At 36.2% G+C, this 18,274-nt stretch overlaps 1 protein-coding gene across 1 annotated transcript in view; it reads left to right on the top strand.

Moving 5' to 3' along the window:
- The first annotated feature begins 4,126 nt into the window (after positions 1–4,126).
- Tbc1d32 (TBC1 domain family member 32) overlaps positions 4,127–18,274 on the top strand; it is a 131,694-nt gene continuing 117,546 nt past the window's right edge. The window contains exons 1-3 of the mRNA XM_042669395.1: positions 4,127–4,299; positions 13,454–13,615; positions 17,194–17,371. Coding sequence (XP_042525329.1) covers positions 4,145–4,299; positions 13,454–13,615; positions 17,194–17,371 — 495 coding nt within the window. The 5' untranslated portion in view covers positions 4,127–4,144. The remainder of the gene's footprint in view (positions 4,300–13,453; positions 13,616–17,193; positions 17,372–18,274) is intronic.

The raw sequence follows: 18,274 nt of genomic DNA, 5'->3' as shown, positions 1-18,274 counted from the left end.
TTTGGTAGTCTATTAGAGATAAGAGTCTCCTGGTGCTGGTGGCTCACACTTGTAATCCTAGCTACTTAAGGAGGCTGAGATCTGAGGAGCACAGTTCAAATCTAGGCCTGGCAGGAAAGCCTGTGAGACTCTTATCTCCAGTTAACCACCAGAAAACTGGAAGTGGAACTGTGGCTCAAGACGTAAGAACACTAGCCTTGAGCTGAAGAGCTGAGGGGTAGCACCCAGGCCTGGAGTTCAAGCCCTACAATGGACCAAAAAAAAAAAAAAAAAAAAAAAAGAGTCTCATGGACCTTACTACCTGGGCTGGCTCTGAATCACGATCACCAGATTTCAGCCTCCTGAGTACCTAGGATTACAGGCATAAATCACCAGTAACTGACTCAGTTATTCTTTTCCTTTTGAGTAAATGTCAATAGCACAATGTTACATAAGCTTTGATTTCAGAAACTGTAATATATAGAGGTTACCAGACAGCCTGGTTTTGAATGCAGATACAGATACACTGGTGTTGCCTGCTGTTATTTTGTGCCCCGGAACGTGTCATTTACCAGTGTATCTGTTTCCTCCTTGGAAAATAGGGCTGGAATGACTTCTACTTCATAAAGTTATGGTGGAACTTTCAAGATAATTAATGCATGTCAGCTGCTTAGGAAAAAAAATCTTGGCTCAGAATAAGCATAGATATTAGTTATTCATGACTGAGCACCTATCATACCACAGTCTGCCATCATTTGTGAGGCAATAAACTTTGGTTATAAATGTTTACTCATGAACTGTTTGGTACTTTTATCAAGTAGAAACTGCTTCTTAATAGTCTGGTTTATTATGTGATATAGTAACAATCAGAGTCTAATAGTCTGTTTTATTATGTTATAGTCCATAGAAAATTTGGAAGAAGTGGAAAAACATAGTTCTATGAATTTCTTTAAGTATTTTCCACTTGTTATTCTAAAAATCCTATACCATGTAATATAACAGTCACCCTAAATACTCATCTTTAGAAATGCTCCAAAATGTTCCTTGAAGCCAGCTTGGATTAATCTTTATCTTTCCTGCTCTGCTCTACTTTAGGACCATAGTTTTCCTTTGCAAGTAATCATGTCATTTCCAACATAACACAAGCTAGTGAATCCTCTTTTAATTTGCCTTCACTGGGAATCCAGATTTGCATGAAAAAACCAAGGCATTTATAGGCCAAAGAAAATAAATATAGTGTCCCAGTGTGGACAGGGCAAGAGAGTATCACATATTATTTTGTCTTTTTTCATGAATGATAGGATTAAGTGAATAAAATAAAAACCTGTCATAATGCTTTCATTTTTATAGTAATTCCCTGACATTTGGCCAGAAACTATAGAGGTTATGATGAACCTATCATGAAGAAAAAGAACCCTGATGGAAATTATAGGTAACATATCTGATTTTAGTAAGGAGTATATAGGTGGAAATGTATAAGTTGACCCAAAAGCCATACCGTTTTATGTAAGGACAATTTCTCAGATTTTGGTATCTATGAGAAGCCCTGAAGCTAACCCCACAGACATGGAGGACACAAAGCTTCTTATTTGACTGAAAATGAAGCTTATGCACGTCACACATCATAAGTCCTCCACTGGGCTCTGTCTTGTATGCTATAACTTGCTATATCAAAAAATTTTTAACTACATGAACCACATCTTCCTAAAATAAACTTCCTTGAGTAAGATGATTCTATATCCTCTACCACAACTTGCAAAACCTCTTCCTATAACTATCAGCTTCTATGTGAGTAGGAATATCCTCACTTGAACAAGCTAAAATATTTTTCCATCTTCTCTCATGCTCTCTTTGTCCTTGTGGGTGTATATATTTTGTATTTCTTTATCATTTGAGTGTGGTTTTGGGATAGGCAAGAAATATGTGTATGTTCAAGCTGTCATATCTAAAAGGTCAAATAATTTTTTATGTCATAGTAATCCAGTAAAAATGTTTCTTATAGAATATTTCTAGTTATGACAAATGTATACTGCCGGAGTGACCTTACTTAATAGCAAAATAAGTTTTGGGAAATAATAAAAAAAGGCTTTAAAAATTACCCTATACTTATTGTTAGCAGTCTAATAGTACTTTGACATTTTACTATAACTTTGAAAGCTTATCATAATGCTGAGCATTACTGGTTATATGAGCAATGTTATAACTGTATTGGAAAAAAAAAGTACTCAGTTGTATACACTGAAAAACTTAAGTCACCAAAATCTATTACATAGATTACTTTTTCCAATGGAATGATTTTTAGTTCCTTGCTGTCTCTAAAATGTGTTACGCTAAATTTCATGGTTAGAAGATACAGAAAAAATACCTGCGAAAGGTACTTCTGAGACACGCATATATTTTGAATATTGTCATTAAAATTATTAAATATTTCCAAAGGTTATTTAAAATCTATGTGGGAGAAAACCTGCCTAGAAAATAGATTCCCAAAATACCAAAGGGGTATAGTCAAGCCAAAAAAACAACATATGTTTTGTTTAGGAGATATTAAGTATGAGAAATCAAAAATTAAAAAAAAAATCAACAGGTTTACTATCTTTTTTTTTTGTAGAGGTCAAATTGGGAGTTGTTATTAGAAAGCCAGCAACTGCAGATGGGACTCATGTCACAAAGACCTGCAGCCTCTCAAATACACTTAAAACTGTTAGAAAACGGAGTCATTACAGTAGTAAAGCAAAGAAAGAGCAGAAAAACAATACCAACAAAACAGATCAACCCCAATGGAGAGCTGAAGTGGGATGCCATGGTGAGTAGAGGAGAGCCAGGAGACAGGAGACACAGCACACAATCGCACAGCCTAATGGTAACTTAGCTGATCTAGGCCTAAATAGCGTCAGGGTCAGGGGTCAGGGTCCTGGATTATTATCTTGTTATGATAAATATTCAATAAGTAATATTGTATATTATTATATTATATGTTTATAAATAAATTGTACCTTCCACATATGAGGGAAAGTCTGCATCTATTGCTTTTCTGGGCCTGACTTAGTATGAATTTTTTCCAAGTCCTTCCATTTCTATGCAAATGATGCAACAAAATTCCATTGTATAGCATATTTTCTTGATTCATTCATCCATTGAAGGGTATCTGGGCTGATTCCATACCTTGGCTATGGTGAATAGTGCTGCAATGAATATGGTTGTGCTGGTGCATGTATCCTAGTACATATTCTTTTGGATAAATGCCTAAACGTAGGCTTGCTGGATCACAGGGCATTAAAACTGAAAAGGAAGCAAAAACTGAATAGCTACTTGTACTAATTTTGCTTTTAAATGCATACTGTGTGTAATGGATTTTCAATAAAACTTTTTGTAAATCAGTAATTCTTGGGCTCAAGTGGTAGAGTGTCTGCTTAGTAAGCATGAAGCACTGAGTTCAAACTCTTGTATCATCAAAAGAAAAAGGTAAAATATTACTTCCCTTTCAAGTATATCACTTGATCGTATAATAATAACAATAATAATAACCGCAATCATTTTCTATATGAGAATGAAGACATCCTCACCTTCATGGCTCCTTAGCTAGGGATTGGGAAGGGGTAGGAGCTCAACAAGAGTTAGCTACTGGAAGAAAAAAAATAAGGTAACATTTCAATATCATTCTCTCGCAACGTCTCAATCTTTCCGTTTATTTCTAGCAGTTGTCGTTCACTAACACTTCACCGTCTTACAACTTAGCTGTCATCAGCATCCAGGAAGAACTTTCCCAAGGAGACGCGGCCAGGTGCCCCTCCCTCCCGCGTCAACGCGATGACATCACACGCAGCACTGGCGTTCGCCCTCAGTCCCTCCTATCAGAGCTGACCTGTACGCTTTTGTCGCCGTGTCATCAGGAACCCTGTTGGTATCAAGTCTGAAAAAGACCATACAGAATCAAAGGCAGAGTCTGTAAATGCCCCGCTTCCCGAAGTCACGCGTCTTACCTTTCCAAATATCGTCAGGCCGCTCAGGGCTTACACACGCACCCCTCCCCCCTCCACTCCGGACGCTAGACGCGGTCTCCTAGGCAACGACGCTGCGCGCAGGCCGGGATTGGGTGGCGGCGCGCGTGCGCACCGTGCCGCGTTCCCTAGGATCCGGAATGGTGGGAGCCTGATGCCCGCGCAGGATGGCCCAATCCTCCAACGAGGACGAGCGCCTGCTGCCCGCCATGCTCAGACAGTTGTTCCAAAGCCTGAAGGAGAAAATCACGGCGGCACCCTCCCTGGAGTGTGCCGAGGAGATTCTCTTACATCTGGAGAAAACTGACGAAAATTTTCACAAGTAAAATTGCTTTTAAGTTCCTTAACATTGTGTTTTAAAGCCAGCAAACGTACCATTGATGCAGAAAGGGCTCCCGCGTGGCTTGTTGGGTAAAGAGTATTCGTTTGGTCGTTAAAGTGTAGCTAAGTGGAGATTCAGCCCCCCCACCCCACCCCTTTTATTTGCCCACATGCTGCATGTCTGATTTCCTTTTCACTGGTTTCCTGTAGCTCCTGCCGTTTGTCTCTTTCTAATATTACCATCAGCAGATCCCATTGCTCATGTTTTGTTTTTTAATTCCCTCCCTGGGCAAGACAGTAACATGAATTGTAACCTCTTCATGTTCTTCGAAGAAAGATTTTGTCTTAATGTGTTCCAGACACTCCCCAAAAGTTGTGTTCCACAGGATCCTTGATCCTTTCCTGATCTGCTCCAGTAGCTGTGCATCACTCAGCCCTGCCGGGGAATACTGTGCTGGAGTGCGATTAACTTCCTCTACAGTAATTTAAGCTACACATATATAGATGCCTGTGGAATCTGTCAGGAAGATTAAGTGCCAGATAGAATACCCCTCACCTAGGAGCAGAAGAGAAGGGAACATTGGAGGCAGACTGGAAGGACCTAAAAACTAAAACTAAAACATCTTGATGATCTGTAGAGTCCTATATTTTTCTTTTGATTTTGTTCAGATAATTTCAGATAATGCCGTCAATGTAAAATTCTGCCTACAGACTTATCATTATTATTAGTATTACTCTCTTCCATGTTTGAATGTCACTTTCACGAAAGTGACATTCAAATTTTTCTTTTTATGTTACCTTTTACTGGCTTGACTACCTTTAAGTTATTGTCTGGAACTTCTGCTAGTATCATAAACAGACATTAGACGATCTTTGAGTCTCTTTAAATTTGGTGCAAAAGTCTCACTACTTGGAGTTTGAGTGTCTCATTGACTGGTTTCATATGAGTCTTAAGAGAGTTTTAAAGTGTGAAAGAGTCCTTTCTAATACAGCTTCTAACTTCTCTCTCCACCTATATTTATGTATCTGTATCTGTTTATTCATTCATTATTATGTATTCTCTCCCTTTTTCTTTCTCTGGTCTGAGAGTTTAGTTTAGGCTGGCCTCAACTCTCTGAGTGCTAGGATTACATTTATTCATGTATATATGTATGTATGTATTATCTACCTTCTGAGACTTTTTTTTAATGTAGTTTAGGCTGGCCGCAGCCTCATGATTTAATTTCTTTAATATTTATGTTAATACTTATATTTTCTTTTGTAGTATCATGATTTTCTGGATAATTTTCTCATTAAGTTCTCTACTAAAAATAATGATCAGATGATAATGTTCTTTATTTTAGAGATACCAGAGACAATCTTTTGCTGGTTAGCTATTGATTTCTTTAAAAGTATAATATAATAAAAATTAAGCCATTAATACAAGTACAAATAACACAAGTTCAGTCATTAATACTTTGCTATAATTATCTGCTTAAAAATTCAGACACATTATAAATTATAACTTGTTTGCAGATTTAAAAGTTTAAAATCCTAAGAGTACTTTAGGAAGTAGTTGTCATCTTAAAGGTAAAACCAATAAAATTCATAGTATTTTAGGGCAGTAGCCTGAGATCTGTCTTAAGAGGAGAAAACTCTTTTTCTTTTTTTATTGTTGGTCATGGTATTTGAACTCAGGGTCTGGGCTCTGTCCCTAAGCTCTTTTGGTAAAACCTAATGTTCTACCATTTTGAGTCACAGCTCCACTTCTAGTTTTTTTTATGGTTATTTGGAGATAAGACTCTCATGGACTTTTCCAGGCTGGTTTTGAACTGGGATCCTCAAATCTTACCCTCCCGAGTAGCTAGTATAACAGGCATGGCCCACCAACACTTGGCTTAAGGAAACTTATATGTAAGTAAGGAAAAGAGGAAAATGTATTGACATCCTCATAGAAGCTTCAAAGTCAAAGACCAGTTAGTCTGGGTGTTCCTATTTCCATTTCTCTTTTTTTTCACTGACTCTCCTTCCGTAGAACACTTAACGTTCTTGAGTCACTAAGGTGTGTGTTACTTCTGAAGTATTTCATACTCTGACATATTGGTTTTCCCATTTCCACTATCAGAACATTGGTTCCTTAAATTCACCTGATTTTGTCCTAGTTTTACAAAGAGAATTTTTATTAAACAAGTGTATAAGGGAAACTTAGGTATCTAGGCAATTGGCATTTTTGGTATCAAGATGGTGTTTTAAATGATGTAATTTCAGATAGTGTAAAGTTGGAGAAAATGTAGTACTGGGGGAAGGTCCAGAATATTGGCAATGTTGCTCTCCCTTGATTGGGCTTTTGTATGCTATTAATATACAAGCTTACGTTTGACATAGAATAAACCCTGTGAAGCTAGGCACTAGTCCTTAAATCCTTGTAATCCTAGCTACTTGGGAGACAGAGACTGGGAAGATCATGGTATAGGTCAGCCCAGGTTAAAAAAAATTCAACAGACTGTATCTCCATAGAAAAGAACTAGGCACAGTGGTGTGTTTATTCTCCCAAATGTGGTGGGAAGCATAAAGTAGTCCAGGCCACCCAGGGAAAATGACACCTATTTAAAAAATAACTGGAGCAGAAAAGACTGGCAGCATATCTCCAGTGGTAGAGCACCTGCCTAGCAAGTACAAAACCTTGAATTCAGACTCCCTTACCACCAAAGTGAACCTCTACAACCTCTTCAATCCTCCTCTCCTTGTGATCTGAAGAATTAGAACTATTTTTAAGAATTCTGAGTATCTGTCATATAAAATGATATGAGAAAAACATCAAAAATTTATGTGAGTCTTCTATTTCTTGAAAAAGAAAAGAATTCACAAAATCAGCATTACAATTCATACTTTTAACTAGTAAAATATTAAAAAAATTAGTAGTGATATTTTATAGATGAATGATTTCTTCATTCTTTAAACAGCTCAAAGGATGAAGTCCTGAAACTTCTGCTGATTAAATGTTTTATGACCTTTGCAATTTATACTTGTTGATATTTTGGCATAAAAGTTCATTATGAAAAAACAATCATTAAATATTCTTGGAAAAATCTAGGTAATACATCTAAAGAAGAAAGACTGACAAAAGTGAATATTCTTTTACTTGGTTTGGTAAAAATTTCCTATATAATTATGAAAAATTCAGCAATAGAGAGATGAGGTGATCAGATCAAGCACATCTTTATATGTTTTGGATGAGCTGCTACTTAGATATAGTAATATCATGTGTCTTATGTTAGCAAATTATTGTCTTCTTAGGCTTAAGTGACATTTTTTGATGAATATTTTTTGTTTTGTTTCTTTTTTTCTCATGTCCAAATATGCGAGATCAGTAGATGGTCAATAATTAGTTTTAAGTTTAAAAAATACTTAATTGAAATATTATGTGCCTGGCCTTGGGTGAGTTAGATGGCTCTGAGTGAAAGAATGAAGGCAATGATTTTTTTAATTTAATTTTTTTTATTGTGAAAATACCGTACAGAGGGGTTACAATTAAGGTAATGAATACATTTCTTATCAAGCATTGTTGCCTCCTCCTTTGTTTCCCCTTCCCATCCATTCCCATCTTCCCCTCTCCCCCCACCCTGCCCTGTACCCACCCTGTACCACTTCCCCTTACTCCCTCCCCCCAATGTTGTAAAGTTCGTTTTTCGACATAACGTCTTGTGGCAATGATTTTTGATGACTATTATAACTCCAGTGTTTAGGTTGAATGTGACAGAGGAAAGAGGAAGTAAGGAAAACAAGCAAGGGCTGCAGTGATTTCTGGGTGAGGTTGTGTGGTTTTGCACTTATAGAAAGGATAAAAGGGATGAAAAGGAGGATGTTCAGCACATTATTTAGGGTCTGGAGTGCAGAAGGTGGAAGCATTAAAGATCAGTCCTCTAGGAAGTAATTCTATTGGTATTAAAAATGTAATGGGAATTAGGCACAGGTGGTTCATACTTGTAATCCTAGCTACTCAGGAGGCTGAGATCTGACAACCATGGCTCAATGCTAGTCAAGGCAGGAAAGCTATGACAATTGAATCTCCAATTAAACACCAGAAAGTTGGAAGTGAAGCTGTGGCTTGAGTGGTAGAAAACCAGCCATAAGCAAAAATGTCAGGGACAGTGCTTATGCCAGGAATTCAAACCCTAGGACTGGCACACAAAAAAGTGTGATGGGGGGTTGGAAAGAGCTTACTTTTCTTCCCCATTTTCTTTCTCTGATTGTAAGAAAAGTAAAAGGCCATAAATATAGGCAGGTAGTTTTGGCATGTTACTTAAAACTTAATAAAAAGCATTGTGGGAACAATGAGCTATCCTCTAACATATTTGAGAGGATAGGCAAGTCCAGTTGACAGCCACTGATGGCCAAGTGGAGAGATAAACCCTTTCCAAGTGTATTTCAAGCTAAGTGTTTATAAAGTTTCTGCTATTTAGCAGGTATACATAGATAAGTGAATGAATACTGGTGTCATATATATAAAGACAAAAAAATCTAGGTTTGTATCAATGATCATTGTATAGTTTAATCCTGCATTGAAATATCAGATTATGTCTCTCAAATATGTACAGTTATCAAGTATTAATTAAAAAGTTGTGAGTTGAGTGGGAATCAAGCAGAAGATACACAACAGATAGAATAATGTAAGTGCTAACAGGGACAAAGTAATTTTGGGGCTTAGAGAAGAAAGAATACTGGGTTTTGGTAACTGGGAAAGGCTTTGTCAGATGGTTATGTTTTAGGTTATAGGAGCTAGTATACTGAAGGAAGTGTGGTAGTAAAACATTTAGGTGGTGAATATTGTAAATGGTATAAAAAACAGCTGGCGCTGGTGGCTCATTCCCGTAATCCTACCTACTCAGGAGGCTGAGATTTGAGGATTGCGGTTCAAAGCCAGCTCAGGCAGGGAAGTCTATGAGACTCTTCCTGCCAATAAATCACTCAAAACAGGAAGTGGCACTGTGGCTCAAGAGGTAGAGCACTAGCTTTGATCTGGAGAGCTGAGGGACAGTGCTCAGGCCCAGAGTTCAAGCCCCATGACTCACCGAAAAAAAAAAAAAGGTATTGAAAACAGAAATGGGGGAGTGTTGGGCATGTGTCTGGGTAGCACTGGAATATAAATCTGGCAGGAAAAGATAAGATATATAAGGTATTTTAATCTCAAGACAAAGTATGTCTTAAGTTTACAAATAATGATAATAATAGTTACCACTTATTGATCATTAAATTTATGTGAAACCCTGTGTTATTTAACAACACATATTAGTTTCTATCTTTATGACAATTTCCAATATAGATGTTCATCTATTTTATAAATAAAAAACCCTGAAGCCTTGAGAAAATATAAAATCTGTGTAACCTCAATTAGCTAATAACTACATACTGAAATTAAAAACTGGTACATATGATTACTGAAACTCTGACTAGACTTGTTCATTCTAAATCATTACAATTAATATTTGGTCTGTTAATTGAGAAAAGCAATTAATATACAGGATCATAAAATGATCATAAAATGATCCTGCATATTTAAAATTTTTAATGTTATATAACTGAACATAAAATTATTCACTGATGTGTTGGGTCAGTAATGTTTATTTGAATAGTAATTTGCTAACTGCAGTTCCAAGAACCTTAGGGTTATTTACAAGCTATTTGCAATAAAGAATCTCTCTGGATCAGTGGTTCTTAAATTATAGTTCTGGGACCATCAGTATCATTACCGGCGTCAGTTGGGAACTTATTAGAAGACCTCACTCTTTTACAGCCAAATGAGCAACTCTGAGAATGGGGCCCAGCAATCTGTGTATTAACGCGCTTCTTCAGATGATTTTTAATTTGACACCCCAATTTATGAATGACTTAAGCTGCCTATTGTTTATAGGCTAAAAAGGTGTGAACAATAGTCTGATGGCAATATGAAGGGAAAGAGAAATTGTGGAGGAAACATTTATAGATTTCTAAAACTTGTTATTTGGATATAAGACATGGAGAAAACTGTTGAAACTGAGACTGGGGCTGGGAATTTGGCTTAGTGGTAGAGTGCTTGCCTAGAATGCATGAAGCCCTGGGTTCGATTCCTTAGTACCACATAAACAGAAAAAGATGGAAGTAGTGCTGTAGCTCAAGTGATAGAGTGCTAGCCTTGAGCAGAAGAAGCTCAGGGTTGGTGCTCAGGCCCTGAGTTCAAGCCCCAGGTCTGGCAAAAAAGAAAAAAAGAACAAGAAAAACAATGAAACTGAGCCTGTATGCACAGCTGTCTGTTTAAATTATGATATAATTAACATAAATATATAAATCAGAAGAGAAAGTAGTTTGTGAGTGGGGAGTAGGATGACAGATTTCGTTTTGGTTAGAACAACTTAGATATAGTGAAGAAATATAATGTGGTTTTTACACTAGGCATTTCATGAACAGGTCTGGTGTTCTATTGAGAGGTTTAGACAGACAAAAGAGCTAATGGAATCGCTCCTCTGAATCTGTAGTTGAAACTTTATAGGAATGGAGAATGCATTTTCTAAACATTTCTTCTTTAATGTATAGTTTACACTTGCATAGTTTAAGTTTTTTGTCTATTGCCTTCTTAATTCTTCCAAATAATGGGAGGAAGTACATATGGTAATAGCTCAGTTATAGATGAGGACCAAAGACTTCTCCCAGGGTCACATGGTTAGTAAATAATCCAGCTGGTGATGGTGATAGGCCTTTTTTTGATACTGAGCTTATACTTCTACTGTAACCCCACAGCTTTATGTCAGGTATTTCTCCTTCATTATGAAGACTTGGAGTGTCTATGATAGGTCTGTCATTCACAGTTGCCAGGCAGCTAGGAGGGTTCCCGGAAGCAGCAGTGTGTTCAGAGGTAGAGAATTGAGTGGTGTAGCAAATGCCACTCAACAAAAGCAAAAGATGAAATTCTTGAGTTACTTGGCTAAAGTGGCTTTTCTTTGTAGAACATTTAGTTGTTTAACAAAAACTGATGAAGTCAGGCATTGGTGGCTCATGCCTACAATCCTAGCTAATCAGGAAGGTGAGAACTAAGATGGGGCTTAAAGTCAGCTGTGTAGACAAGTCTGAGAGACTCATATCTTCAGTTAATCAGCAAAAAGCCAAAACTGAAGGAGTGATGAGCAAAAAGCCAAGTGAGAGCATGATGCCCTGAGCACAAGTCCCAGTAACAGCACACACACACACACACACACACACACACACACACACACACACACACGTGCATGCACACACGCACATAACACATACACTGAAGATTATATACTAGTTACCATAATGGACTTACAGTTATAGGAACTAAATCAATGTCTCCTAAAGTGCCTACATTTGAGCACCTTATTCAACTGAACATTTTGAATGTACATAACATTTAAAAAATTGAAGGTGGCTCAGTGGTAGAGCACTTGCCTTGCATGCATGAGGCCCTGGGTTCGATTCCTCTAGCACCATATAAGCATTAAAAAAAAAAGCCAGAAGTGGTGCTGTGGCTCAAGTGGTAGAGTGGTAGCCTTGAGCTGAACAGCTGAGGGACAGTGCCCAGGCCCAGAGTTCAGGCCCCACGACCGGACCCCCCCCCCCCCAAAAAAAAAATAAAAAAAATAAAAATTATACATTCTAATTTATGTGTGTCATTTGAAAGATGCTAAAGCTTTAACCATTCTAAACCATGCTATAATTATTGTCCTTTATTTTTAGTACCTATGTTTCCTAAAATAACTACTTTGTGGGACATTTGCCTTTTCAGATTTGCTATATGATTTGCATTTACAAACTAATTTAATATCAGTATTTAGCAAAGCTAAGAATAATGTCCAAAGTACTCTATTATGTGGGATACTTAAACATAAATAAGAACTCTTTTTTTGGCGGTGTGTGTGTGTGTGTGTGTGTGTGTGTGTGTGTGTGTGTGTGTGTGTGTGTTTGGCGGTGTGTGTGTGTGTGTGTGTGTGTGTGTGTGTGTGTGTGTGTGTGGCAGTCCTGGTGCTTGAACTCTGGTCCTGAGCACTGAACTCTGGTCCTGGGCACTGCTCCTAAGTTTTTCTTTGCTCAACGCTAGTGCTCTACCACTTGAGCCCCAACTCTAGCTTTTTGGTGGTTAATGGGAGATAAGAATTTCATGGATTTTCCTTCCTGGATTGGCTTCAAACCATGATCCTTAGATCTCATTCTCCTGAGTGGATAGAATTAACACACACAAGAACCACCAGCACTTGACCATAGAGAAGAACTTTTTGGGTAGAAGTTAAGCAGTGATCATTTTCCAATAATATTAAGAAACTATTTCAGTGATGGTAGCTTACCTTTTGGTATTTATTCTTTCATAATTACTATATTCTATTTTGACTTAAGTTTTTAAAAATTTATTATTGAGATTAAGTGATTACAAAAATTTTACAAATTTCACAGTATTGTAGGATAGTGATACTTAGTTAAAGTCACAAATACATTTTAACCTTCACAAGGCAAATTGTCATTATCTTGGTCTATAAAGTTTGTGAATTCTATAAGCTTTGACAATACAACTATTTCTTCCACATCGGATGATATGTACATTTCTTTCCTTTTGCTTAGTGTTAGCTGTTGACTTAAGTAATTATAAAAAAAATCTTTTAAAGCAACTTTTCCTACCTTTCAGCATCATATCTTAAAGATCTAGGAGGATAACAAAGAAATAGGAAAAAAATCCCTAACCTAATAAAGTTTTGGATGCTTCTGAAATTTGCTTCTTAGCTTGTTCTTCTTTTCTTCTTCATGATTACCTTTAAATGATGATCTTTGCTAAGTTACTTAGATAAAAAATAAAACAGAAAGCCTATATAAGCTTGATGGTTTGGCTTGACTGATCAATTTGATGTTACTTTAAGGTAAGCAATGTTTTCTTTAAAATATGTTTTTATTGTCTTTAAATAGTTGGATAAAGGACTTGCTACTTAACAAAGCCATTTATGTATATAATATATATCTTGATCAGTGACACACTTTTAAAATTCTCACCCATCCCTTCCCTACCCAGTTCTTTCTTCACTGTTTTTAATTTTGTAGGATACAAATTGTATCAAACCTTCCTATGTTAACATTTTCTAGATATGGTTAATAAATGAGCTCATGGTATTCACTTCATTTAAAAATATTTCTTTCAGCTATGAATTTGTGAAATACCTCAGGCAGCACATATGCAACACTTTGGGGTCCATGATTGAAGAAGAAATGGAAAGTTGCATATCTGATCACAATCAGGGGGTGGAATCTGGCTATGACACAGTTGTCCAGTATGTTACTAAAAGAACTCAAGAATCTAAAGAGTGAGTATGCCTGGGATAATATTTTAAAATGAGTTTTCTATCAACAGGGTTTTTTGACATTATCCCAACCCCATACCCTCAACCTTGTTTCCCTCATAGTAGCCAAATGATGCTTTACAACTGTGAATCAGATCAAAACACTTCTTGATGCGACACTCTCCAAAGACTGCCAATATTGCTCAAAGTGAAATTTGAGAGTCAAGATTTGCCATGAGTCTGCTGCTCCTTCCTTATTTCCTACCATATTTTTCTTCACACAGCACTCCAGCCATACTTGTCTTGCTTTCTTAAAGCAACAAGTGAGATCTTTCTTTGGGAATTTACACTCTTGTTGCTGCTGCTACCCAGAATATCCTTTCCCTAAATATTTACAGGACTTACTTCTTTACTGTTTGGGGGTCTGCATTCAGTTCTTTAGAGACCTTCCCTCAGCTCTCTGCATAAACTACCTTTCTCTGTCATGTCTTTTTGTTGGTTTATTGGAGTTAAGGGTCTCTCAACCTTTCATGTCTGGGCTGGCTTTGAACCATGATCCTCAGATCTCAGCTTTCTGAGTACCTAGATTTACAAGGCCTGAGCCTAAGGTACTTGGCTAAGAAAATACTTAAAAAAATGTCTAAGCTATTTGATTTTCCTGTTTTATTTCATCCATATGTAAGTAATCACTACTTCACAAAGATTTTAAATGACTTAATAGATGTTTGTATTCTGCTTTATGAACTGTGGATGAAAGATTTTAAATTGTAAAGAGTATTATTTACTTATTTTTTTTCTTTGTGATTCTTCAGAAATTATATAAGGCTAATATAGCAACAGTACAGCTGTTGATAACAATTTTACTGTAGCAACTAACCATAAAAGTGCTTTCCTAATTAAATATTTTGTTTTTTTAAAGAGATATTTGCAAAGGGAAGAAATTATATAGTTTGTTTTTTAATATAAAATGAGCCAATGTACTCAGTGTGTTGATTTTTCATTTTTACAGGTTTTTACTGGCAGTTTTTCTTTCTATAGTCTTTAATGCTCTTGCAGCATTAAAGGATTCTGGGCTGGGCCTGGGCATCGCTGCTCATACTTATCATCTGAGGGAGGTACAGGTTGGAAGGATTTGAAGGTAAATGAATAAAAAAATAAGGAGGCCATCTCAACAATAGCAATTACAACAAAAGCTGGGTGTGGTGGCATATACCTATAATTTCAGGTATCTGGAAACTGTAAGAGGATTGAGGTCCAGGCCTATGTAGAAAAATGTAGGACTTCATCTCAAAAGCAACTTAGGCAACAAGACTAGGGGCATGGATCAACCGCAAGAGTGCCTGCCCAGCAAGGATGAGGTCCTACATTCTGTTAAAAAAAAAAAGAAGAAAAAGAATCTACTCAATGGTACTTATGTTATATCCTTTATTCCTTTCCATTTAAAAACTGTTCAATAACTATTGGATTCTAGTTCATTTACCTTTTAAAATTTAACTTGAAGTTTAAACTTAGAGATAGTTACTTTTCTTGTGAACATTTTTGTTGGTATCACTTGCAGAAGAGTTCATGTTGGTCTTTTCAAAAAAAGTCTGTTGGGGGATCTATTGGGGCCTGATGTTAGTGGCTTAAACTTGTTATCCTAGTTACTCAGGAGGCTGAGATCCAGAGGATCACAGTTCAAAGCTAGCCTGAGCAGAAGTTTCCAAGACTGCTTCCAAAATGTTCATAAAAAAAGCCAAAGTAGCTTAAGAGGTAGAGTGCCTGACAATCATACAGGCCAAACAGTTGTAAAGCCCTGAGTTCTAACCCTCACACTGGCACCCAAGCAGAAACATTTAGGTCTAAATTTCAAATTTTTATGGATTTTTAAACTTAACCTTCTCCAATATATCACTGAAATTTATTTCTATTCTTCTTTATTACATTTCTACATTTGTAAGTGACATATGTGACTGCAAAGAATGCTGAGAGAGTAATTTAGCTAGAGTTCAATAACTGTGGAAGGGTAAACAGCTGTGTGAACAGACACTAAAGCCAGCATGACTCTATTGTGCATTGTTTTGTTTTTACTGCTTTACCATTCAGGAGGATGTGGAGCTTACTGGCTCAGTTTTTTTTTTTTCTGGTCGGTCTGGGGTTTGAACTCTGGGCCTGGACTCTGTCCCTCTGCTCTTCAGCTCAAGGCTAGCATTGTACCGCTTGAGCCACAGCGCCACCTATGTTTTTTTGTTTTTTGTTTTTTTTTAGTGGTTTATTGGAGGTGAGAGTCTCATGGACTTTACTGTCTGGGCTTCTTTGAACCATGATCCTTAGATCTCAGCCTCCTATGTAGCTAGGATTACAGGCGAGAGTCACCAGTCAGTTATTTTATATGTACATAATGTACAAATAACTGATGAATGTCTCAGGACACTTCCTTGCTTTTTATTTCCCTTCACTTTAATCTGAGATCTTCTCTGAAGATTCTTTCCTGCATTGCAGCTATCCTTATTTGCCTCCTTTCCTATATTGTTCTTTATCTTTTCAATATTTTTGTTCTCAATATTTTCTTAATCTTTCAATATTTTTGTGTTTTCTTGTAATTTCTGGTACATTAGACTGTACATACATGTAGATGTAAACATATATTATGTATATTTGCTATTTTATATGAAGTATATCAAATGTTACAGATTAAATGTGAGTTTATATAAATTATTTATATATAAACTATGTAATTTATATCCTTAGAATATGGGCTTGTCAGCTTTCTGTTCCTATAATTAATAGTTGAGGTAATCAACTTATGATGTATGAAGGTTACTTTGGCTCACCGTTTTGGAGGTTTCAGTCCACGGTTGGACTTGCCTTGCTGCTTTTGGAATGTTGGTGAGGCAGTGTATCACAGAAGGAGTGCTTGAGACACAACACCTTCACCTTATTACAAGAAGTAAAAGAGAGAGACTAAAAGACAGTGTTATACGGCAATTCCCCCATGGACCTAAGACTTCTCTCTCGGCCTCACCTCTTAAATGTTCCACCACTGCAAAATCTCAGTCTACTGTTCTATCCAAGTTCCTCAGTATGATGTTACTGCTCTTAGATACTGCCCTTGATTTGTGTAGGTAACATGACCCATCAGCTGAAAGGAATAATGTTTCTGTTTTTGTCCTGATGCATTCCTATTACTACAGTGATTATATAGTTTTTTATATTTACAAAGACTTTTCAGATACTTTCATTTATTCATAACTACTGCCATATGATTTATCAGCTATATTTATGTAATTTTATAGTTAAAGAAATTAAGCCTTAGTTACTGATAGATTGTAGTTAGGATTGTAATCCAGAATTTCTAATTTCTAAATTCGAATTCTAAAATTACCTTAAGGTTGCTTTAGATTCTGTCAATTTTATCATCTTAGTTCATTTTTATTCGTTTTATTCATTCTATTGTATCATTCTGTTTTTATGAAATAGTAACTTTGGATTTTTCTCTTGAGCAATTGTGTGCTCCTAAGGGCTTTATTTGTTATAGAAAAAAAATCAGGTAATTTAACTTAGCTGACTTTTAATTTCTGCTGATTGTCTTTCACTTATTAATTCTACTTTGAATTTTAAAGATACAAAGAAATGATGTATTCCCTGAAGAACATTATGATGGTAGTGGTGGAGTCTATGATTAATAAATTTGAAGAAGATGAGATACGGAGTCAAGAGAGGCAGAGAAAGGTCCAAAAGGAGAAGAACAATAGTTATTGTACAGATAATTGCTCTGATAGTGATTCGTCATTTAATCAGGTGAGTTGCTTAGTTTTGAATTTATATTGTGAAATGGTGTGTAATAATCACTAGATTTAATAAATTATGTATTAGCCAGATGTTTTTCTGCTTTCTAACTTAAACTTTCAGGAAAATATAAACAAGAAAATAACCTACTATTGAAGATTTGGTCCATAAAATACCATTTTACAGAATTATTTGTTAAATGACATTTGCTATATCTCAAGAAGATGAAAAAATACATTATATATTATATAATAAATGTAATACGTTATATATGATTATATACATACATATATACATATGTATGTGATATATATATAGTCAGCTGAAGCATGCTTTCTTTATTGTGTCAGAGTGAAGCTAGATCCTTCAGTCCTTTCATTGTGTAGCATATCCAGAACTGCAACAATAAAAGTTCAGTGACAATAAAAGTTCAAGGAAATGGTGTTTGTTGTTGAGATTTGTAGAACTGTTAAGTAACTCTTGACTGGGCAGTTAGGATCAGATATGCATCATTTGGCCGCAAACACACCTACTTGTGAAAAGATATCCACCAGTTTGCAGTCACTCATTTCCTATACAAACTGCCCTTAAATGAGCCTCTGAACCAGATGGCCCTTTAGAACAAGATGTCTTTCATATTCTGATCACCTGACTTGCAGGAATAAAGTTATTTCCCACTGTTATACCTTTTGACATTGGCGTTAGTAGTGGGTGGCAATCAATCTGAGCATGCACACAGTAACAATTCCATTAACTATCCATATTGGTAAAGATGCCTTCATATTATTACTCACTCTGGACTTGAAAATATGTCTGAATTCTTCTATGAGTAATAAAATGTTAACATATTAGATATTGCTGTTTTATTTGATTTATTTATTTATTTTTTTTGTCAGTCGTGGGGCTTGAATTCTG

Source organism: Dipodomys spectabilis, unplaced genomic scaffold (assembly GCF_019054845.1).
Source record: "Dipodomys spectabilis isolate Male_0828 unplaced genomic scaffold, ASM1905484v1 ptg000001l, whole genome shotgun sequence".
In the NCBI taxonomy this organism is placed as follows: domain Eukaryota; kingdom Metazoa; phylum Chordata; class Mammalia; order Rodentia; family Heteromyidae; genus Dipodomys; species Dipodomys spectabilis.
This window is presented reverse-complemented; position numbering and strand designations above follow the sequence as displayed.